This window comes from Solanum pennellii, chromosome 3, assembly GCF_001406875.1.
Source record: "Solanum pennellii chromosome 3, SPENNV200".
Taxonomy (NCBI): Eukaryota; Viridiplantae; Streptophyta; class Magnoliopsida; order Solanales; family Solanaceae; genus Solanum; species Solanum pennellii.
In genome coordinates, this window is record NC_028639.1 from 62,613,152 (window position 1) to 62,639,199 (window position 26,048).

Sequence of the window (26,048 nt, forward strand, 5' to 3'; positions counted from 1 at the left end):
AATACTCAAGTCAATCATATAGATATCTCGTAATATGTGTGGTACGAGTCAACGGTTAAAATATACCAAGCCAACCATTAGTCACACGGGCACAATCACAATCAGTAAGAAATAAAACCACACTTGTAAATTCAAATAAAAAAAAATTTGCATGAGGTTGTCGACAATTTATCGTTTCACATTCAATTCTTATGTGTTTGCGGACATGCATTGTACTAGATTTACTATAAACACAATTTGGAAATAAGAATACCCTCGGGCAGCTCTTTCTAGACAGTTTCCAGCTAGGAACCCGATAATCATTGCAAGGTCAACATTAGACTAATCAAGCTCATCATCAGCCAACGCCACAACTAGCAACTTCCATCCATGCTAAACCATCTAGACTCTATACCCAAACATGTAAGTAAATACAATTTTAACTACTCAATTAAGAATGCCTAACATGAGCTTTTGGCTTCCTGAGGGCGAATTGTAACGGATGTAGACAGAAAATCCATGGGAGGTTTTTTACCACTGAAAAGGAGAAGGGAGATTAAAAGAATGAGATTTTATGCCGCTTACCCGTCTATAATAGCTGACATAACAGAAATATTCTCGTGACAGGATGATGTCAACTTGGATCAAATTACAAATTTTAAGAATTTTGTCGGGTCACCTAAATTTTAAATTGAAAATATATATCAAGAATTTTCGTAATCCACATGATGAATTTTCAATAGTGATAGATCATATTGTTACAATTAGTCAACATTATACGTCAGCGTCATTATTTACTATCATCATTAGCTATCAATATCACTTCACTACTAATTATTAGTTGCAGCCACCTACAACTATGGTTGATCTCACTAATGTCAACCCATATACCATAAGATACTATCAACAACAATCATCATTAGTCAACAACATTCCTAATCGAAACACATATCACAAATCGTTAGTCACCGTCACACCATCCTAAATTATTATATAAAAAATTAGATATGTTATTAATATAATATTAGATCAATTTAGTATTTTTTTTAAAAAATATATATTAATTTTTTCAAAGAAAATTAATTTTAAACATTAAGATGTTGAGAAAACAAACAACCTTATCTATTTAGTATTCAGATCTTAATCAACATCTTAATATTCTGATTAAGAAATCTAAAAATTAATGTGCATTCCAATATTCGTATGCATGGACTTTCACATTGAGACGTCTTTAACTTAATGAAAAATAAACAAAGCCTTATTAGATTTAAGTGACAATTGGCAATATATATAATTTTAATGAAATTCAGAGCTAAAATTGCCACTTTTTTCCTTCGGAATAACATAAAACGTCACTCAATTTTTAGTTTGACCGAAAGGAACACTTCGCTATGTTGTCAGAGAAATGTAATTTATCAACAAAGAAACTATTTTCTATAAAAAAAAAATTCTGAAAATTACTACTCTACGAGATATTTTGTAAGTTGTTGTTTTAAAAGAAAATTTTCGCTGCACAGGCAGCATTTTTTCAATTAACATGTTTGGTTAAAATTTAAAATTTGTTTATTTTAAAAAGTATTTTAAAATGTGATACGACTGCTTTTCTTTATTTTCTTTTTGCGTGAGAGTAACTCATTTGCTTATCCTTTGCAGGAAAATTGTGTCACTTCTTTTTTAGGAGCTGTCCTTTAGCTCTCAATTTTCTCATGAATTGGTATTATAAAGAGAAAAATATAATGAAACCTAAAAGGCTTGGTGGTAGTTTAGAGTTTTACAAAATTGGATACCTCTCATACCCTTAAAAGTTTAAGAGATTTTTATATCCCATATTACTTAGTTCAATCTTAATTAAATTGAGTCAACATTATAAAATTTTATACTATAGTGTTAAGAGTATGTGTTTGCAACAAATATTAAATATATGGAAAATAAATAAACCATACAAATAAAATATGAAAAAACGTGATTTTATTCATCAAGATAGCGGGTACAATTCTGTTGATCCCTTGATTCTACTCTCCTAGGATTTATCCATCATTCGAGGGCCGTTAGTGGCGTATTTCTCGAACTAGGATGATTTAGATTTGACCCCTCTATATGAATAATCCATCAATTTGTGGAGTATTCGAGATCTTGATCTCTTTATGGAATTTCCGAGATGTCTTTTAAGGGAATTTAATACCCTTTATATAAGCATAAACTAGGGTTTAGGGTTGAGTAGCCTCCAAGAATCCTTATATGAGTTGAACACAATTTGTAGAGTCCACCTCGAATTTAACGCATCTTGTAGAGTCCCACAAAATTTCAACGTCTACAAATGCCCCCTGCTTCAAGGCTTGACGTAGGGTAGATTTGTGAAACTCAAAGACGAGGCTTGAAGTAATCATTCTTTCACCTTTGCAGCTTCAGATTTTCAGATTTAAGAAAGAAGAGATGAAGGGCTAGAGATTGTCCCACTGGGCGTGCCAATTTGTTTGCAACAAATTTTAAACATATGAAAAATAAATAAACCATACAAATAAAATATGAAAAAACGTGATGTATAGACATATTTCTTACATATTTAAACAAGATTAATATATTATTAATTATATAATGTAAAATATTGTATATTAGGTGTATAAATATTATTTTAGAAAAATATATTAGTTTGTGCGAATGTAAACTAAAAGTACAATTATGTGGTGCAATGTGCTATGTCAGATATATTTCTTCTATTTCAAATTATTTATCGTGATTTTCATTTATTTATTTTGAAAAAAATAATTGTGTTAAATTGCTTTATTCATTCATTTTTACTTGTTCAACTCCATATATTAAAAATAATTTTTCACTTGTCACTTTTAGCATTTCAAGTAAAAAAAAATCATGTTTTATGCATAACATTAATAAGATACTTATTCACCAAATTATTTTGCAAGACCTACGACTAAACATTAATTAATATAGATAATGTTGCGGAAGCCGAATATATAGAGAGTGATGGAATCACAACTGCTATATCTAAATGTAGCTAATGAATAGTAAATGAGACAACAACAGAAAGAACGCCAGAAATTAATGAGGTTGGGCAAACTTTTGTTTTCTTTTGCCTAGTCCTCGTACACAACCAACCAATATTTATTTCACTCCAAAAGAGTACAAGTGAAATACTACAAGAGAGAAAGAAGAACAAATGCCTTAGGAGATGAGAAGGCAAGTGAGAGGTGTGTTACAAATGAATTAGGAGCTACCTATTTATAGGAGTGAATTCTTCCTATTGATGTCATCCATGACATCACAATATGTCAAAATGTCAACATTTACCTTGTGAAATCAATTTATGGTTCACCTAAATTTCACCTACAAAAGTTGCTATCTTGACTTTTATACCAATGAAGAATTATCCTCCTAACTACCATATCTTCTCATTAATCCATTTTTGAATCTTGTCAAATTTAACAAATCTCCACCTTGGCAAGATTCTCCATTTTCAACTTTCTCTCAACAACAATTTTGATTGTGTCTTCAACCCTAATCTTCAATGTTCAACAATGTTGATCAAGTTCAAACAATGTTGAAACTTGACCGCAGTCACCACTTTTGTCAACATATCGGCAGGATTATCTGTAGTATGAATTTCTGCATTATGACTCCACCATTTTTTATGATTTCTCGTATGAAATGATATCAGACGTCAATGTGCTTCGTCCTTGCATGATAAACTTGGTTCTTTGCTAATTGAATAGCACTCTGACTATCACAAAAAATTGTGATTTCTTCTTGTCCAATACCAAGCTCTCTAAGCAATCCTTGAAGCCAAATTGCTTCCTTCACGGCCTCTGTAATTGCCATGTACTCCGCCTCGGTGGTAGACAAAGCAACTGTTGACTGCAAAGTAGTTCCAACTAACTGGTGCATTTGCATTAGTGAAAACATAACCAGTAGTTGATCTTCGTTTCTCCAAATCACCTGCATAATCTGAGTCACAATATCCAACAAGATATTGACTATCTTTCTGCTCGAAAACCAAACCAACATCTACAGTATTATGAATATACCGTAGAATCCATTTTACAGCCTGCCAATGATCCTTTCCAGGATTGTGCATGTACCTACTTACAACTCCAACAGCGTGTGAAATATCTTGCCTTGTGCAAACCATTGCATACATCAAGCTACTAATAGCATTAGCGTATGGTACTCTTGACATATATTCTCGTTCAGCTTCATTATTAGGTGACATAATATTACTAAGCTTAAAATGAGGAGCAAGCGGAGTGCTAACCGACTTCGTTTTTTTATTCATACCGAATCGCTTTAGTACTCTCTTCAAATATTCCTTTTGAGATAAATAGAGTTTCTTTGAATGTCTATCTCTTGTTATCTCCATGCCAAGAATCTTCTTTGCCTCACCCAAATCCTTCATCTCAAACTCCTTTCTTAGTTGAATCTTTAGCTTCTCAATTTCCTCTTGGCTCTTAGAAGCTATCAACATATCATCAACATATAGGAGAAGGTATATAAAGGAATTATCTTCAAGCTTGCGCAAATACATACAATGATTGTATTTGCTTTTTATGTACCTTTGCTGCAACATAAACTTATCAAATCGTTTGTACCATTGTCTAGAAGATTGTTTCAATCCGTACAAAGATTTTTCAAGTTTGCACACCATATTTTCTTTTCCATCAACTTTGAGTCCTTCTGGCTGAATCATGTAGATTTCCTCTTCCAAGTCTCCATGTAAAAATGCAGTTTTTACATCCAACTGAACTAGTTCCAAATTTAACTGTGCTACCAAAGCCAACAAAACTCTAATGGAGGAGTGTTTCACAACTGGAGAAAACACCTCATTATAATCAATTCCCTCCTTTTGACATATCCTTTGTCCACCAATCTTGCTTTGTAGCGAACATCTTCTTGGTTAGGAAATCCTTCTTCCTTTGCAAATACTCATTTGCACCCAATTGCTTTCTGGACCTGAGATTGGTCAATCTCTATGTAATGATTCTGATGAAGGGACTGCATTTCTTCATCCATGGCAATCCTCCACTTATCTTCTTCTGAACTTTGGACTGCGTCTTTATAAGTTGTAGGAATGTCATCAGCTGCAATTGAGTCCGCACAAGCCACCATAACTATGAGTCGAGCAGGCTTTCTTATTGTCCTTTTTGGCTTGCCGGTTGCTATTGATTCAAGTTGTGGTTGAGGTTCTTGAGATGGAACCTCCTCTTCGACTGGCTCTCCTTCAAGAGGAAAAATTTTCTGTTGTTTCCTCGTTTGATCCCTGTGTTGGGAAAATTATCTTTCCCTCAAACTCCACCTGCTTTGAAGCACCACCAATTTGTTTGGCTTCTTCAAGTGTTACCTTATTGTCAAGGCAGATTCATCAAAGGTAACATCCCTGCTGAAAATAACTTTTCTTGTCTCTGGACACCATAAAAGGTATCCTTTGACTCCAGAAGTAATTCCCATAAATAAAGTTTTCTTTGCTCTTGGGTCCAATTTTGACTCTCTTACATGATAATATGCAATTGAGCCAAATACATATAAAGAATCATAATCTTCAGCAGTTTTTCATACCATTTTTCAAATGGTGTCTTCCCACCAATAGCAGCAGATGGTAGACGATTAATGAGGTGGCACGCATATGTTATTGCCTCAGCCCAAAATTCTTTGCCCAAGCCAACATTGGACAACATGCACCGAACTTTCTCTAGCAAAGTTCGGTTCATGCGTTCTGCCACTCCATTCTATTGTGGTGTATTTTTTACGGTGAAATGTCTAACGATGCCATTTTCCTCACAAATTTCTGAAAAAGATCATTTTTGTATTCGCCACCATTGTCTGTGCGAAGACACTTGATCTTTTTGCCACTTTGAGTTTCTATCATCGCCTTCCATTTGAGAAAAATTCCCAATAGTTCATCTTTTTTTTTCATCGTATGCACCCACAATCTTCAAGAAAAGTCATCAACAAAGGTTACAAAATAGTGTTTTCCACCTAATGAAGGTGTTTTGGAAGCACCCCAAACATCCGAATGAACATAATCCAAAATACCTTTAGTATTATGGATAGTTGTTCCAAATTTAACCCTTGTTTGCTTTCCCTTGATACAATGCTCACAAAACTCCAAGTTGCAAGTTTTTACTCCTTTTAGCAATCCTTGATCTGATAAAGTTTTCAAGGATTTCCCTCCAGCATGCCCCAAGCACATATGCCACAGCTTGGTCATTTCTGCCTCCTTCTCGTCATTGGATGTTGTTGCCGCTGTCCCAATAACTGTACTACCTTGATATTGGTACATGTTATTATTTCTTCGAATTGCCTTCATTACCACCAGTGCACCAGAGCATATTCTCATCACGCCATTATCTGCAATGACTTTGAACCCCTTTGATTCTAGGGCTCCTACAGAATTGAGATTTTTCTTCAAATCTGGTACATATCGAACATCTGTTAATGTTCTACTTAATCCATCATGGTTCCTTAATCGGATTGAACCAACACCATATGCGGTAAGAAGATTATTGTTTGCAATGTGAATAACTCCACATTCTCCTTCTTATAAATCAATAAACCAGTCCCGATTGGGACACATATGATAACTACAAGCTGAATCCATCAACCATACATCAGATGATTTGGATGGATCTGTTGTAACTAGTGAGTAATCGGAATCATCACAATCAGCCACATTTGAATCCATGACAGACTTCCCATTATTTTGTTTTGCTTTGCTATTCAACTTTGGGCAGTCTTTCTTCCAATGCCCTTTTTCTCGGCAAAAGGCACATTCATCTTTGTTGAGTCTCGATCTTGACTTGGATCTCCCTTTCTTCGTTCTCATATGATTTTGAGAACGACCTCTCGCAACTAGTGCTTCTGCTTCTCCCCCTTTTTGTTTTTCTCTCTTTCTTTGTTCATAATTGAATAAGGCAGAACAAACTTCTTTGAGAGATACTTCATCATTCCCATGCAGTAGAGTCGTTTCAAGATGTTCGAACTCATCGGGAAGTGAACTTAACAACATTAAGCCATATCTCCATCCGTAAAAGTCACGTCCATATTCCGCAAATCTGTCGCCAACTTATTAAAGCTGGTGATATGATCATTCATTGTGCTACCAGGAATATAAGTGAAGCGTAACAGTCTTCTTTTCATGTAAAGCTTATTTTGACTGTTTTTCTTCAAGAATTTCTCCTCCAATGAATTCCATAATTTATTTACAGATGTTTCCTTCGTGTATGGATACTTTTGTTCTCTTGCAAGGTAAGACCGAATGATACCGCAAGCAACTCGATTGATAATCTTCCGATCTTCTTCTCCTACACCGTCTGGTTTCTTTTCTTCAATGTCAATATCTAGTCCTTATTGAAAAAGAACATCAAGGACCTCGCCTTGCCACATTCAGAAATGTCCTGACCCGTCAAAAATTTCAACTGCAAATTTTCCATTTGACACATTTCTTGTCATAAACGAAGATGCCAATGATGACGTATTATTGACATTTGATGTGGATTCATCATTTTTCTTGTCTCCCATTTTACTACAAATACTATTTACTAGCTAACAATGGAAAGACCAAAGTAAATCTTTTTTTGATGTGGAAGTTCAGACTATGCTGCAACCACAGAGCATACTCAGATAATACCTTGGCTCTGATACCAATTGTTGCGGAAGCTGAATATATAGAGAGTGATGGAATCACAACTGCTATATCTAAATGTAGCTAATGAATAGTAAATGAGACAACAACAGAAAGAACGCCAGAAATTAATGAGGTTCGGCAAACTTTTGTTTTCTTTTGCCTAGTCCTCGTACACAATCAACCAATATTTATTTCACTCCAAAAGAGTACAAGTGAAATACTACAAGAGAGAAAGAAGAACAAATGCCTTAGGAGATGAGAAGGCAAGTTAGAGGTCTATTACAAATGAATTAGGAGCTACCTATTTATAGGAGTGAATTCTTCCTATTGATGTCATCCATGACATCAAAATATGTCAAAATGTCAAGATTTACCTTGTGAAATCAATTTATGGTTCACCTAAATTTTACCTACAAAAGGTGCTAACTTGACTTTTCTACCAATGAAGAATTATCCTCCTAACTACCACATCTTCTCATTAATCCATTTTGAATCTTGTCAAACATAACAGATAATGTAGTAAAATATTATTGTTTATCAGGATAAGGTCATGCACTCCTTTTAAGGAAAATTTCATACAAGGTGTAATTTGACTAATATAACCCTATTGTACCAAGAATATCAAAAGTCTACATAACTTTTCAATTGAACAGAATGGAGCAATTATTAAGGATAGAATAAAAGAAACTATTATTTCTTAATTATTTAAATTGACAATTAATCTTAAACATCAAAAAATATAAAATCTTGACACAGTAAAAATGAATATAACTATTTGTCATTTTACAAGCTTTACTCTTAAAAGACAAAATTTATGATTCTTTTTCATTTTACACTTAGTAGGGATTGTTTCTGAAAACTAAAAGTACTTCAATATAGTATGATAACACGTAGACAAAGTGAATACTAACTGACTTATATTTTAGACAAAAATAAAAATAAAAAAAACTCCTATTAGCCAATACGCCATTTTCCAAAAGCCAATACACCATTTTCCATTCAGGTACCTTATAACTACGTGATTTTCTATTATATCATTAAATTACTCATAAAATTTATTCTTTTTAAATAAACGTTGGTTGATTTTAATCGAATTTTCTATTGTAAATGTCTTCAATTGTATTTGAATTGAAATGATTTTGATTAAAGAAATAAAAACAGACTGTGTGTGATCTCATTTATTTTCTAATATATTCAAATGACTTGTAGTAAAACACAATTAGTCTCGAACATTTGCATTTTCAATTGTACTAATGAGTTCTGGAACAACATATGTATCCTCTATAAATACCCCTCGCAAAATATGGTTCTACATCAGCCAACAATGTTTAAAAGGAACAAAGTATGAGTGGTTCAATGATTCAATAGGAAAATAGCATAGTTGAGATACCTGAGAGGAAAAACCCGACAAGTTTAGAAATTTGTTTATGTATTTGGCTTAATTTTAACATTATTTAACAGCAAACTAATAATTGTGTAATTAATGATCAAAATAAAAATCAAAAAGAATCTATTCATGTCTTAACTTTTGTTATGGATCCATAAGGATATTATTGTAATTTTGTTAAAATTAAGAATTTCTATTAATTTTCTTCATACAAATAATAATGAATGTTAAGCTTGTTTTGACATATTTTAGAAAGAAAATTTTGAACTAATTAAAATAAAATGTGTTTGAATAGTTAATATTTTATTCCTAGAAATACTTTAAAGTACTATTGCGTAAACATATTTTTAATATTATGTTACATAATATAATCACTAAATTTGTATCTTGATTATTAAAATATTCTTTTAAATGACGTATCAGTATTTTTTAATTTATTTGAAGAAAAATATCAAATTTCGTGACTAAAAAAATGAACAATGTTTGACTATCAAAAAATCAATAATTTGGTAATGTATTCATCGAACGATTAAAAAATATGTAATTTTCAATTCTATATTTTCTAAATATCAAATATGATAAAGTTTTTCAATAGAGAAAATTTGACAAGGAAAAGTTAACATTCAAATTTTAATGAATATTAAAATTCAAACTAAACAAAAATGAGTAGTTAAAAAATAAAGAAAAAAAAAACAAAAAAGATGTCAATAGGAAAAGACTTTGTTAAGAAATATAGAGGAAGAAAAAAAACTAATAAATAAATAAATTAGGAAAAAACAATCTGAAAAAAATATATTGATTATTTGTTGGGGTAAGATTTAGAGTTTTATTTACGGCGTGATATTAAGAGTGTAGTATCAAAAAAAATAATTAATGTAATTTAAACTATAACATTACGATAATTATTGTTGTGTATAGAAATAAAGTTTCTTTCATGATTGTTTTTATTATTGTGGAGTTAAAAATTATTTTTTAATAAACACTCTCAATATTTAGAATATAACATTACGATAATTGTTATTGTATATGAAAATAAAGTTATTTTCTTGATTTTTTTTATTGTTGTGAAGTTGTGAAGTTAAAAATTATTTTCTTAAGTATTTCTATTTATCGAAGACAATAATAAAATGTATCACATAACTTATTGACAAAGTCAATTACAAACACAGTATGTTTAAGTTGAAGCAATAGAGATTTGAAAGACTTTAAATCGATCTTTACGAATTGATTGAGCAATGATTAATATTTATCATATGCAAAGCTTATGGTGCAAATATTACAAAACAAAGATAATAACATTGTGAAAAATAAACACCACTTGTGAATGTATATGAAGATTGATGAACTCTTTCAAATATATTAACATTTTATATATTTCTCGCACACGAAATGTTTTAACTCGTAATCTAGCAAAATTCTCTATTTCCTTGTTGTATAGAACTTTTGCAATTCAATTTTTTCAATTTAGGTTGTAAACGACGCATTTATGTTGTACGACCATTTGAAATAGATTATAAATTAATATATTGAAGTTGTTTTCTAAAGAAAAAAAGTATAAAGTACAAAAAATCTCATTTCTTTGGAGGCTAATTATATCATATCTGGGAAGTTTCTTCAACTACAAAAATCTCAAATTTTTCATTACTCTCGAATACGTTTCTTGATTGTCCAATACATTGCAAATGACATATTACTTAGGGGGGGGGGGATGTATTTGAGAGGGGCTTGTATTATCTGAGAAAAAATAGATGTATTTGAGAGAAAATAGGAATGTATCCGAGAGAGAATTACAATATCTTAAGTTATGAATTCATGTAATTTTTTCAACAAAATATGTGAAATTACATTAAACCCGCATCACGGGTCTTAAATTATCTAGTATAGAAAGAAATGTGACCAATAATTAAAGCTAAGAATTTTTATTTTTTAAAAGATTCACCAATATGGTTTCATTTTTCTTCTTCTTAAAAATAAAATTTATTAGATATTAGTATCGTTAACAATCAATATAATCATTCCGCATTTTCCTTTGTTAACGGTTTGTTGAAAAATGCTGCCCGTGCAGCAAATTTTTTAAAAAAATTATAAAATCGCTGATAGAGCAGCAATTTTCAAGAAATAAGGATTAAGAAAATCGCTGAGAGAGAAGTAATTATTTTTAAAAAAATTAACAAAATTGTTGATAAAGCAACAATTTTATAGAAGAATCGTATTTCGTATAGTGAAATGTCCATTTTAGTTAAACTAAAAATTGAGTAAGAAAAAAAATGATTCTATTAGCTCCAAACTCAAATTTAATGCGCAGTGTGTTACCCTAGAATGGGATAAAATTAGGACGAAATAATATTTGGCAAAGATTTGGTTTTAACAACATTTATTCATATCAAACTTAATTATCATGCCTTTAGGAGAAGGGATAATTGTATATAATAGCAAATTAATAATCTAAAATAAATAGAGTAGATACGGTTTGATTTAATTGTGCTCCATAGCAAACGTTAGCCAAAGTTTGTCAGTCCCCTCTCTCCCAAAAATTTCGCTCGCCACTCTCCCTCTGTTTGGTTAAAAGAAATTATTTTTAAAAAAAATTAATCACTCAAACATGAAAAAAAAATATAAAAATATTTTTTAATTGATGTTTTGTCCGTATCCAACACAACCAAGAGTTGAAATTACCTATTTATTACTATATCCGTCTCATTTAATATGTCATATTTCAAATTTCAAGAATCAAACAACTTCTTGCTATAGAGGGAGTAGTTATTACCTAGGTTCTTAACTCCCACCCATCCACTAACTCATGCTACATAAGTCACTCTCTATGTTAATACTTCATATGTCTTTAAAAACTTATCCATATTTTCTTTGTTAGTTATCTCTAATTACTAGTTCATTTTGACAAACCAATAAAAGATACTATTTTTTAGCTTTCTTATTCTCAATTAATTACTTTGAAAAGGTAGAAATTTTTGAAATTTTAAGTTTTTAATTTATTCACTTCGTATAAAGGGGTAAAATGGTAAACTTATTATGTCAATAATTTTTTCTTAATTAATGTGTCAATTCAAAATTAGACAAGTAATTAGGGACATAGAAAGTATATTTCGGAACCATTTTAGTTTATACATATTAGTAGGGGTGACAAAATCACATCCATCCCGCTGATTTAATTTATTTAAGTTTAGGTGTGTTATTGATTTGCTTATTTATTGGCTTAGCTCATTTCAGCCTAATATATTTCTGTTTAGCAAAAATTAGGTTGATATGTAGAATAAATTGATTCGTGAGAAATATTATTAAAACATTTTTTTTAAAATTTTGATATGGTATATATAGGCATACTAAAGAAAAAAATTATCATGTATTAAAAGTTTTTAAAAGAACAAATAAAACAATTAAAATTACTTTCTCTGTCTCAATTTGTATGACACTTTTTATTTTTCAAGAGTAGAACAATTTAAGTCTGATCAGGTTTTTTACATGAAATCTTCAATTTTTTAAAAATAAAATTTTTATTGTTATAAACTATGTAAAAAGTATTATAAGTCATACTAATTGACAATTCAATATATAAAAGATATATGAAAAAATTAAGATCAGAGATAGACTTGTTTGAATCTCTGAATTCAAAAAAGTCACATAAATTTAGGCATAGAGCATAGTAAAAAATGAGCGGGTTGTGTTATAATCCATACATTAGCCCATTTCAACTCAGGCCTCATTTGTTTGCACTTAATGAGGATCTGAATCTTAATCAATCAGATTCGCCGCATTCAATGTGTTTATTTTTTAGAACTGAATCATAATTATTCAGATTCAGTTTATTAAGTTTATTTGTGTTATTTCCATGTAAGTCTCTTAATGGTATGAATACATCTGAATCAGATATATAACACACTCTCTAACACCATTAAGACTCAAAAGTAAGACTCTTATCTTAATTCAACTATTTCACAACAACTCATAAAAGTTTCTTTTTCTTATTTAATTAATGTTATATATGCTTACCGTTATAATATTCTTTATTCTTACTAACTTAATATACGTCTTTTACTTTCATAAATTAATCAATATATTTGAATTGATACGCATTCATGATATGATATTTAGCATGGTTCCAAAAAATAAGAAAGTATTAATTATTTGATCGATAACAATAACAAATGTCCATTATAAAATAAAATATTTTCATAAATAGTATATTACTAGTCTATATAAACTATTTTACATGACATTATATTATATTCTCGAAGTTTTTGAGCACAAAAAATAGTCATATCAATGATGTAACTTAATGTTAAATTTTTAATATATAAATCATATTACCTTGTTACGATAAAAATGTTTAAAATATTATTTTCTATAAAAAAAACTATTTTACTAAAAAATGAGTTTTTTATAACATTTTATTAATACAATGTTTAATTTAATAAGCACATTTAGATATTAAAAACAAACAGTTTCAATATTCAATGTTCAGCTTCAGAGACAACATTTTAATATTCAGATGTTTATTCAAATTTACCCATCTATATCTTAATGCATATCTTAATATTTAGATGTGTATTCAGTTTCAGACGTTTCCATTTGACATCTCTGCCTACCGTCATCCTTTGATGCAGACAATTATAAAGTTAAAAATAATTATGAAACTAATTTATTATTTTCCTTTTAAATGAATATGTCCAAATGAGCTGTTTTTTATTAATTAAAATAAAACAAATGAAAACGTTCCAGGTATGAAACAATTACAATTTGATTGCATTCATGTATAGTCATTCTATGTCACTTACATAATTACATTTCTACAATAAATATTGTGCAAAAACATTGAATTTTTTACATAATTATTTTTCACTATAAATAGTTAATAATCACATTACGTTGTTAAGTCAAAATTAACATGTGGACACATTGTTATCTAATTGTGACATTCAAAAACACTTACCAGATGGTCAATTTATAATTAGGTCAATATGCCCCCCACCCCCCCAACCCCCCACCTTTTTTTAAAAAAAAAAAAGAGATCGTCTAAATTAAAAAGGTAAAGTAATTTGGTCAACCTACACCAACAGGGGTACTATATGACTAAGAAAAATGAAATATTAATTAGTAAGTTTTTTAGACAATATTTGATTTATGATAAGAAAAAACGTAGTTAAAATTAAATTTGAAAATTGAAGTTGTGTTTTTTCCCAGGGAGAAATTAGGATTGGTAATTATTATTTAGCTTGTAAACTTTTTAAGTAATTTTTTTAATATATACTTTATCAATATTTTAAATACTGAATACTGTCGGCAGAACTAATATTTATATAAAAAAAAATAGGGAGTGTTTGCGACACTGAAAATCTTAAAAAGATCTTTTTTTAAAATTCTTATAAAGATTATTTTAAAAAAAGTATGACTGGACTTTATATATAAAAGGCAGAATGGTCTCGTGCACCCTTATACGTGTATGCGTTTGTATTGTAAACCCTTCTACTTAACAATTTATCAACTAAACCCTTATACTTAATAAAATACAACATATCAAAACCCTATAACCATTGATCAGATTTATGTGCCATTAAGATGATTGAGTTGGCAAAAGAGTGTGACTACACGCAGATAAAGGCGAGTGGACTTCATATTTAAATTTTAAAAATAATTTAAAATAAATTTTCAATTAAAAAAACTAAAAACTAAAATAATAAATTTAAAAAAAAAGGAATTCTTCTTCCTTGAACTCTAGCTGCCATCCCCATTCCTTCCCCATCCCCTTTTCCCTTCTTCTATACACTTATTATCTATCACCTTCATGTCTTTGTCATCACATTTCAAGTTATTATCACTCGAGAAAGAAAGCAGCGTTGATTTTATGGTGGTGCTTGTCGGAATCTACTAACTCAAAATGGAGTAAGAGATGGAGTAAGAGAGACACGACGCTGATCCAATTTCACCAGAACGGTAGGTGGCGGTGAGATTTATTGGCAAGACGAAGACGATGGAGAAAAGAAGGCGGTCCCTGGTGGGTCGCAGGGTCGCGCGGTGGTCTTTCGGTGTAGGGTTACTAATTTTATGGAGATTGGAGAAAGATGGAAGAAAAATAGTGAGGTTTGCAATGGAAATGGAGACCTGTAGGTCTTGCCGGCAAGAAGAACGGTGGCGGCGATGACGACTTTCGCCGGTGGATTTTGGTGTTACATTGAGGGGGGGGGGGTTGTGGAGTCCCAAAATTATATAAATTTAAAATCTATTATTTTATATTTTATCTAATAAAACTTTGTTTAATAATTTTTAAAAATAAAAATAAAGATAATTATGACATGTAATTAATTTAACTGACGTAAATTTAACATGTCATCTATTCAAGGCTAGTGAACTACACACATGATAAGAGGGGTTTGAAAATATTCGTTTGATTTAGTTTAAGAGTTTACTTGGTAAATGATTAAGTACAAAGATTCAATATACAAACGCATACAAGTATAAGGATCTACAAGACCATTCAACCTATATAAAAAAAAATTCCTATGGATTTTAAAAGGAAAAATTACTTAATTACACTCCTTTAATTATCTTAATAACCATTTATCCCTACTTATTATAAAAATTTCAAAAATCCCTTATTCCCCCCAATTAAAAAAATATGAAAGATACATAAAGATTTCCCACCCTTTTTTCACCCAATTGGCAAGTTTTACTTTACTAAAACAAAATCCTATTTTCAAGCTACCCACTTCCCCATTAACAGCCCCAATTAAAATTTACCATATTAATTTTTATTCCTTTTTTATTTCCCTACTTTTAGGTGTATAATTGTCTAATTTGAATTCCCCATTCCACACGTTTGCAGTTTAACAAAATTTGAATTCAAGTACAAATTTGCAGCCATATCTATGTGATATTTTGTAGGAGTCTCCTTCTTTCTAACCAGATTTTCTAAGTTTTTAAAGGGTAAACATTTTAGTCTCCTTCTTTCTCTTCATCGTGTGAGTTTACAAATATTATGGAAGAGTGTAAATCTGGAGATGGTAATTCACAACACCAACTGAAGATGACATTGTTAACATAGATTAGTAATTAGCTGAGACAGGATGAACAAGTTTTTATGTTGTTTTGTGTTGAAGACAATTATCTTTTGTGTTTTTTTAAAAGCTTATTGGTATTACAATAGTTTGTTAGTTATTAATGTTATGTGTTTTCAAGTTATTGTTTTACACACAGTTGTTGCTTTATAACGTTAAGGTACAAATTTTTTATTGTTTCAGTTTAAGTAATTTTGACAGTTAATTTACAAAATGAAGTATATGACACTTAAGATCTAATGTGTATGATACATTATTGTTTGAGTTTTAAGTATTTTTCACTTATAAAAATGATGTATATGATACATAAGTTATAATATATACATGTACTAATATTGCAGTTATATATTTAGCAACTTGAATTATACGAATGTATATGATACATCATATACATAAACAAACTAATCACAGATTAATATTACAGTGCAAAGCACCACTAGAATGTAATATATCAAAATTATAGTTCATAAGGCAGTACACACGAAACATGTAGTACACATTTGAACAAGTCAAGTTTTGGGACACTAGAATAACTCATAAGGGAGTATACACGAAAAATATAACATATTTTCAATCATATGAATGTATCTGATACATAATATACAAAAATAAACTCATCTTTAATTACTGTTACATTGAAACCCAACACTGTTGAATATAATATATCAAATTTATAACTCATAAGGCTGTATACACGAATCATATAGTAAACAATTGAACAAGTCAATTTTTTTGTACACTTGAATAACTAAAAAGACAATATACACGTAACATATAACATATTTTCAATAATATGCATGTATATGATACATCACATACACAAACAAACTCATATAGCATTACTGTTACATTGAAAACGCACCACTGTTGAATCTAGTTATCTATAAAATTTTATCAGTTGTATCAATACAAAGCGGGGATACATGCCGATTTCAGATGCATTCTTTTTTACTTCGAAATAAAGTTTCACACCCATGTCGTTTTTGATTTTCAATGGACATGAGCTTCCCTCGATAATGTATCGTATTTCAATATCCTTTGTAACAGTGTCGATCTCAAGCTCTGGTAAAATCAACGTTTTTAGATTCACAAATGAAATGGAATGGCCAACAACAATACCATCAACTTTGTAACCTTCATAATTAACATCGCTTACCCAAATTCCAGAATGCCGCAGCAGAATTGAGATATTCATCTTCAAACCTTTTTTTTTAATTTCTTAGTATGCAGATCAACTTTTACAAGAATAATTTTGATTTATGAAGATCATCTGATTTAAAATTTGAATTTACTAATCAGTTGCACAAGCTGTATAGCATTAATTACGTGATTTCAGTTACAAATAACAAAAATCACGGTAATTACTCCTAATTAATAGCAGCAGATGCAAAATATGATGTATAAGGACTTATGTATCCCGTGCCATTTGGATGTATCCCGCTTCCTTGAATTTTAAGAGATTTTTAGTAATTTCAATTCTAAAAGGGATAAAAGGTCATTTTGTATTTATAATATGTGGTTTCTATAATTTATACATTTTAAAATACTACTTTGTTTGGCCAACAAGGTAAAGTACACGTCAACTCCATGATTACCCCGCTGTAATGAGAAGCAAGAACCAATCAGCATTCTCTGTATTGCCAACTCAGATATTAACACACGTTTTAAGTAAATGGAAAATTAATTTATTTGACCTAGTTTTGTTTTAATTTATTTTTTTTAAAAATGATATTTTTTCTTTTTAAATAATTCTAAAATTTCAATTTATCACATGTTTAAGAGGATAAAACGGAAGAGCAATTTTGTATTTCAATTTACGGTCTGTTATTATTTTCTTAAATTTTGTGTCAATTTAAAATAAGTCAAAACACAAAAAAAGAGAAGAGTAATAAATGTTATAAAGTGAATTGGACGGCAACAGATTTCTTAGTTTGATATAGAAAACAAAAAGAGGGCTACGGTTACTTACATATTGAAGATTTACAGGGAATAGGTGTTTATGTATATATATCCATCTATTACAAGTGGCTTTTCTAACACCCATCGATCTTTTAACAAACTCCCTAAACACACTCACTCCCCTCCCCTTCTTTTGCTTGGTTCTCTCTCTCTGACTTGAGTCCACTCATTCTTCAATTCAGTCTTTGGATTTTCTCGATCTACAGGTGAATTTCTCTCTTCTTTTTTTTTCTCGATTTCGAGTTTTGTATGATAATTTGACAATGTGCTTGCAATTTCCCTCATCTTTTTGTTTGGTTGATAGTTTTTCCTATTAATTAACCAATCATTCTATGGAAGTTTTACTAATCCCTTGGATCTGATGCGTGAAGTGCTGATATAGGATCTCTCATTGATCTCTAGAACAATAGGATATGAATTTCTTTTGGCGTGTAGAAAACTTTGGTCAGATGGATTGAGTGCAGAATGTTCCATTTTTTTTCTCTAATTCTTAATTATGATCTGTTTATAAGCAGGAATTTTGATATCTCAAGATGAAGGCACTTATCCTTGTTGGAGGGTTCGGTACTCGGCTCAGGCCACTCACCCTCAGCGTCCCAAAGCCACTTGTCGAATTTGCTAACAAACCAATGATTTTGCATCAGGTACCTACTTTATTTATCACAATAACCAGCCTTGTTCAACTTACATATTCACCATGCTTTGGATTGTGGTTATTCCCAACTCGTTATTTTGGTTATCAGATGAGAGAATTTGGTGTTGTAGATATCATCAATAGTTTCAAATTGCAGTTTTAAACATCTCATTCCTCATATGTGTGTTATGTTCTGAATTCTCTGTATTGAGACTCCTCCAAACTCTGCCCTATCATCATCCAAATATAGACGGATGAATTTAAAAAAAGCAGCAAAGCGTATCGACTTGTGCTATTCTTTTCTAAAGTAAAAGTTTTTTCTTCAGATCGAGGCTCTCAAGGCTGTTGGAGTAACCGAAGTTGTACTGGCTATTAACTACCAACCTGAGGTCAGTTTTTTACCCATTACAGAATTTGCAACTATTGGAGATTTTAGCACAGCGAGTTACTTGTAAGGTAACACAACACAAGCGTCTTTTGGTACAGGTGATGCTGAACTTCTTGAAAGAATTTGAGGCAAGCCTTGGAATCAAGATCACCTGTTCTCAAGAAACTGAACCACTTGGCACTGCTGGTCCCCTTGCTTTGGCTAGAGATAAGCTGATAGATGACTCTGGTGAACCATTTTTTGTTCTTAACAGTGATGTTATCAGTGAATATCCATTTAAGGAGATGATTCAATTCCACAAATCTCATGGTGGTGAGGCTTCTTTGATGGTGACCAAGGTAAAGTTATAGTTATTATTCTGATCGAATTGAACTTCTTTTTGGATATTTCAACATCTCTGAGGCAATTCTGAATACGGAAGGTAAATTTCACTGGTTAATGTAGGTGGATGAGCCTTCTAAATATGGTGTTGTCGTCATGGAAGAATCCACAGGGCAAGTAGAGAGATTTGTGGAGAAGCCAAAGTTATTTGTTGGCAACAAGATCAACGCTGGATTTTACCTGCTGAACCCTTCTGTCCTAGACAGAATTCAATTACGGCCAACATCTATTGAGAAAGAGGTTTTTCCAAAAATTGCAGCAGAGAAGAAACTGTATGCAATGGTGCTACCTGGATTTTGGATGGACGTTGGCCAACCAAGAGATTACATTACTGGCCTCAGACTCTATCTGGATTCTTTAAAGAAACACTCTTCACCTAAATTGGCTTCAGGACCACACATTGTCGGAAATGTTATAGTGGATGAATCTGCTAAGATTGGAGAGGGTTGTTTGATAGGACCAGATGTTGCAATTGGTTCTGGTTGTGTGATTGAGTCTGGAGTTAGACTCTCCCGTTGCACTGTGATGCGAGGAGTCCGCATCAAGAAACATGCATGCATCTCAGGTAGCATCATTGGCTGGCACTCTACTGTTGGACAATGGGCTCGTGTTGAGAACATGACCATTCTCGGGGAAGATGTTCATGTTTGTGATGAGATTTACAGCAATGGTGGTGTAGTTTTGCCCCACAAGGAGATCAAATCCAGCATATTGAAACCTGAAATCGTGATGTGAGATATATTTGTTAGCACTAGGAAAAATATAAGTTTATGTATTCAGTTTCTTCATGATGTCTTTTGGGTACGTATTCCTGTTTTGGTTGGTTTCCAGTTCTCCTCTTCTTCAAGTGTTAAAAAGTCAGTCCTGAGAATTTGAGTGATGTAAACTTTTCTTGGTGAATTGTTGTTATGTTGTGAAAGGTATGAGATATTGTAAGACTGGGAAATGTGTAATTTTTGTTATGTATAGATAAATAAAAATCCCTCTTATTTGGTTGGACTAATCATTTAATTAATGATAATACTATTTTTCAGTTCTTTTATTCTTCAATATCTCTAGGTCTCAAAAGGCAAATTGCAAAGTCATACAACAACAACTACTTAATTTGAAGCAAAATAGAGTGTCTTTATTATCCTCGCAATGATTAGCAGATAATTGTGGTATAAAGAGTATTATGTCCATGATGTAACTAGTCAGGTTTGTATCTAATTTAGCATGTGTCGGTGATCTTGTGATGTTGCTGAATTACGACAAGATAAGGTGTAGGTAAGATAAAAATAAAAGAGGGAGGGCCCTATTGACAGCTCTATTTTGCTGCTCCACCAACTGGAAAAAAAGAAGAAGATAGCATCAGATTTATTCCAAATAGCACGATCCCTTAAAATTATTTGCATATTTCACTTAAATTAGACTATTTGAACTTTATTTTTTGTGGCACATTGTTTCTAATTCACCTCAATAGGTGCACGAGTGGTATTTGATTAGGTGTTTTCATGGAAAAATATTTCTTTATCCTTTCTTCCTATTTAATTTTCCATCACTTCCTCCACCACACCAGTTCATTGTCGCCACCATACATCGTACTTCTTACTCTTTTTCCCTCTGGATACTTCAGTTCTTCTGCCTACATCGTTAATTCTTCTTTTTGTTCCATTTCCTTTCATATTAAGATTGGCAGCAATGACATTGCCGCCATCATTACTGTCTTTTTCATCATGTTAATTCGTAGAGGACTTGAAGTTTGGAATTGAGAGAAGTATTGGAAATATCTTTAATTTGGTGTGAATGATTAGTTTTTTCTTCTAACTATTTGCAGGTTTAAAAACACCCCTCTACTTAAGTAAATGAACTTAAATACACCATTAATCTTCCACATGAGTGAAATATACCCCTAAATTCTCACCAAGTTTAGGGGTGTTTAAAACACTTTTGTCAACTTTTTATTAAGAGGCTTATGCTCCAACAAGAGTTTGAGACTACTTGTTATGTCATGTAGCAGATCGAGGGTGTATTTAAGTTGAGTTAGCCAAGAAGAGGAATATCTTTAAGACTGTCAATAGTTCAAAAATGAAACTAATATATCACGTTAAGTTTGAGGGTGTTTTCAAAGAGAACCCTTGCCATTAAATGATATAAAGTGTGGAAGTGAACCAAAAATATGAAGTAACACCCTCTTTAAATATAAAAATACTCAATTTGGTAAAAGTATAATACTTTTGTCAAGAAATACATAGAATCCTTCCAAGGAACTAGTCTAAAGAGTTTCTAAGAGATTACATGAATTCAAAATAATAAGACACAACTCACACCATAAAGGAAGAGGGTAGAAGTTGTCGATGATCATCTTCGTCTTCACATGTAAAACATCACTAATTCTGCAACCAGATTATGCTAAGTGGCATAAAAAAATAGTATCAATACAAATAGCATGTACTGTTTGGCATCAGTGGTCGACCTGAATCCACCACATAACATCATGGAAATAATCAAGAAACGTGGAACTTGGAGATAGAATTATGACCATGATCCTTAAATCACCCTACCTCCTTTTGTTGTCAACTCTACCATCTATGGCACTTCACTCTCATATTAACTCATAATCTAACCCTCTGTCACATAAAGATTTTCTGAATCACTCATTCTATTAACACTAGAGTTCCTCTACTTTTCTCATTCCTGAACCCGAACTTCTACCACTTTGTTTTTGGTCTACTACTCTTCCTCAAGCTTACATGCTAACATCCTGGCTATTGACCAATTTAGTAAACCATATGCAAGACACTTACTAAACTCCGTTGACTCAAATCCCCCTTATTAGACATATCCTAGACCATTAAGACTTAAATACCATGCGAGTTAGTGAATGAGCAGAGTTCTTTATCAACATCTTGACTTAACATCTACATAAGCATGTCCCACGTGATTATAAGCATTACAACAAGTTATACATGGCACATTACTGTTGTGATACATCTACATAAGCATGTCCCACGTGATTATAAGCATTACGACAAGTTATACATGGTACATTACTGTTATGATCGGGAAGTACCCCCTAGAAGTAACACGGCGTACTTGACCTCTCGGAGGTCTTGTACAAGCCTCTTAGTTTTCATTCATCACATAGGTATGAAAAAGTAGTATGAAATTAAAGATTTTCACAATAAAGTCAATAAGGAAACTCTTTTATAAAACTGACTTCAAAGGCTGAATTTCATTATTTTAACAAGTTAATAACTCAAGAAACACATGTGAAGCTTTAACTTGTCCTATTTCATTTTGAGGGTGTAACATACTCCTCCACTTGAAAAACATTCTTCCTCGAATGACACTAAAACACTTTCAAGGACTAAATGACTCAATTAGCAGCTCACAACACATATCATCATAAATACCACTTCATAGTCAATGTACCAACCTTACAAGGAACACCAACTTCACATCACTATGCACTCTAAGATACACAAGCAATTTGGAACTATTTCCAAAATTCATAGTGCACACATACCTCATCATTTTCATTGCATTTTTGAGGAACTACCTTCTTCAACTTTAGACATGCTCATCATTTCATTATAAGGCTCAACATGCAATAACTTTCAAATCACACATATGACTAATTAACATGACCACTCATAAAGTAAATAAGCAAATTTTTCTAGATGCACATTAACATGAGAGTTACATAGATCAATTACTAATTTTATCATAACATTATCAAGAGCATGAAACATATTATCATAAAAGGTACTCATAATATAAGGAGACATGCAACTCATACTCATATGCAAGACTCCAAAACATAACCAAACTATTAAAGTTTCTTGGTCTCACGCTTGAATAAGAATAAAAGAAAAAGATAAGGATATCAAGTACCTTACTACTCAACTCATTCTCCCACACTTGGGGTAAACCTATCTAAGAATTATTCAAGACAACCATAAGGAACTATGACTCACCGGGGCCTTTATTCAGAATTAGCTCCTTTGTTAGTTTGTAGCATATAGAAACGATTCTTCCTTTGAGTATTAGGATCCGGACCATCTTGAGGAGCTTGGTTGGTCTCCTTCATTTTTGCCTTGAGGTTTGGGAAATCTCTCATCTTATGACCCTTATTTCCACACCCAAAACATCCATCCGTACCAGCAATACACTTACCCAAATATTGTTTTCCACATGTAGTACATCTAGACCTCTCAAAAGTATAGCCACCTCCACTCCCTCCTTGAGAATTTGGGTTGGACACCCTATCCTTGCTCACCATGGGGGAATCTTGATTGTAAAACCTCTTCTTAGATTTTGGTTGACTTGGTTCCTCCGGCCTAGCCCTCTTCCCATCTCTATTCATCTTTCTAAGCTTGGACTCCTCAATTTATTGGGTTGTACACCATGAGTCTAGAGATATCTATATCATGATGGAGCATTATAGTACGACACTCTTTTTCAACCAAACTAGACACCCCCCATCACAAACTTATTCATTCTAGCCCTAGAGTTGGCTACCAAGGTTGGGGCATACGTAGAGAGTTGGGTGAACTTAAGAAAGTATTCTTTCACATTCATTCCTCCTTGACGGAGGTTCATGAATTCCACTAACTTTTTTTCCCTCAACACTAAGGGGAAAAATCTATCAAGAAAGGTTGTCTTAAACACTCTAAGGGGAAAAATCTATTAAGAAAGGTCGTCTTAAACACTCCCCAATCTAACAGGTCTCTCATCCCTTCATTGCTCAAACCACACTTGTGCCACATCCTTTAGTTGGTAGGCGGCTAGTTCCGCTTCTTCCTAGAAGTTACTCTCATAGATTCTACCACCTTAAACACCTCGTTAATGAAGTTGTGTGGATCCTCATCCACCGTAGTGCCATGAAATGTAGGAGGATTCATCCTCATAAAGTCTCGGATTCTAGAAGCGGGAGTACTTACATTGGGTTCACTTTGGGTCCAACTCCTCGGTTAACTTGGGCTGTCATGGCTTGAGCTTGAGTAGTGACGACTTGATCTTGAATTGTCATGAGTTGGGTCAAAGTTTGGAAGGCAACCCTTATCTTCACATTAGACATGGTCCCTTCCTCATTGAGAGCTTGTGTACCTTGAGGCACTTAAGGGAGAACCTCCTTATTCACATTATCTTCTTGAGCCCTCCTTGCATTATCCCCTCTCATATTCATGTTCCTAAAATCACAATAATAGGATTAGGAACTCATAGACATTTACTCTAAGGCACGACTTCAAGAATATCAAGGAAGTGTAACTTCTATCGTTCTATAGACTCTCGCTCATAGATGTGTCGAGACTCACACTAACGAACAAGACTCTACTAGACTTGGCTTGTGAAACTTTGGACCCTAAGACTATCTCCATAACCTTATGCTCTGATACTAAGTTTGTTACAACCGGGAAGTACCCCCTAGAAGTAACACGGATACTTGATCGCTCGGAGGTCTTGTACAAGCCTTTTAGCTTTCATTCATCACATAGGTATGAAAAGCAGTGTAAAATTAAAACTTTTCACAATAAAATCAACAAGGAAACTCTTTTTAAAAATTGACTTCAAAGGCTGAATTTCATTATAATTAACTCAAGAAACACACGTGAAGCTAAACACACGTGAAGATCTAGCTTATCCTATTTCATTTTGAGGGTGTAACAATTACACTTTTCCAACAATCCAAATTACCAAAGACCCATAAGACATCATTTATAGGTTTAACATGTAGTTTTGATCTATGCAAAAATCATCTCAACATTTAAACATACAAAAAAAACGGCTATAGAGGGAGAGAAGGGGAGGGAAAGATGGAGTAAATTACATTTGATAAAAAATACATAAAGCAAAATATATGAAAATAACTTCTTTTTTAATTAAAAAAAGAAAGAGAAGAAACAAACAATCAAAGCAAAAATACTAAGGAAAAAAATGAAGAGAGAGAGATAAAGAGGATGAGAAAGCAAGAATTGGAGGGGGGGGGGGGCATATGCTAGAGAAAATGAAGTATAGTCGGATTATGTAATTTTTCTATAATGTAGTTATAAACAATAAATACATAGTTCATGTTTCATACTCATTTTAATTAAAATCACTTTAAAAATAAGTATTGAGATTCGAACCCAGTCCAATCACCTCAAAATGAAGAGATACCCAAGGTTGAAACTAGTAAACCCAATCAACTTTAGCAACATATAAAGCCTAATAAAGCTAGTGTTTGGCCATTTTCAAATATTCTTAGCAAATATTATTTGGATGAAAGTTTGGATGAAATTTCACAATGTGTTTAGCCATACTATTTGGAAAATATATTTCATTTTCTTAGAAAAATGTGATTTATACCCATAAGTTTTAAAAACTATCAAAACAAACCATAAATTTGTACTACAAGTCAATTGGATCTTCGTCGCAACAATAACAAATAGGGTCCATGACACTAGAGTAATGTGGTAGTTTGAAGTGAGTGCAACAAACATTATTACATACATCGTGAAGTAGACAAAGAACATGACATTGTTACCCTCAGCCAATTGTTCATCATTTTCATCAACAATCATATCATCATTTAATATTCATTGAGTATTTCATTAGTACTTTGGAATTCACATAAAAATTTTATGTAACACAAT

General features: G+C 32.0%; 1 protein-coding gene across 1 annotated transcript; it reads left to right on the forward strand.

Annotated features, from left to right (window-relative positions):
• The first annotated feature begins 18,002 nt into the window (after positions 1-18,002).
• On the forward strand, positions 18,003-20,434 carry LOC107014774 (mannose-1-phosphate guanylyltransferase 1-like). Its single transcript, XM_015214839.2, has 5 exons — positions 18,003-18,234; positions 18,544-18,672; positions 18,989-19,051; positions 19,149-19,388; positions 19,495-20,434. Exons 2-5 carry the CDS (start codon positions 18,562-18,564, stop codon positions 20,164-20,166), a joined length of 1,086 nt encoding a protein of 361 aa, XP_015070325.1. The 5' UTR covers positions 18,003-18,234; positions 18,544-18,561; the 3' UTR covers positions 20,167-20,434.
• Positions 20,435-26,048: the final 5,614 nt, after the last annotated feature.

What these genes read in the sequence shown, in the direction of transcription:
- LOC107014774 (XM_015214839.2), top strand. Translation starts at nt 18,562, where the DNA reads ATGAAGGCACTTATCCTTGTTGGAGGGTTCGGTACTCGGCTCAGGCCA. An exon ending in CTATTAACTACCAACCTGAG is followed by an intron (nt 19,052 to 19,148) that starts GTCAGTTTTTTA and finishes CTTTTGGTACAG; the next exon opens with GTGATGCTGAACTTCTTGAA. An exon ending in CTTCTTTGATGGTGACCAAG is followed by an intron (nt 19,389 to 19,494) that starts GTAAAGTTATAG and finishes TGGTTAATGTAG; the next exon opens with GTGGATGAGCCTTCTAAATA.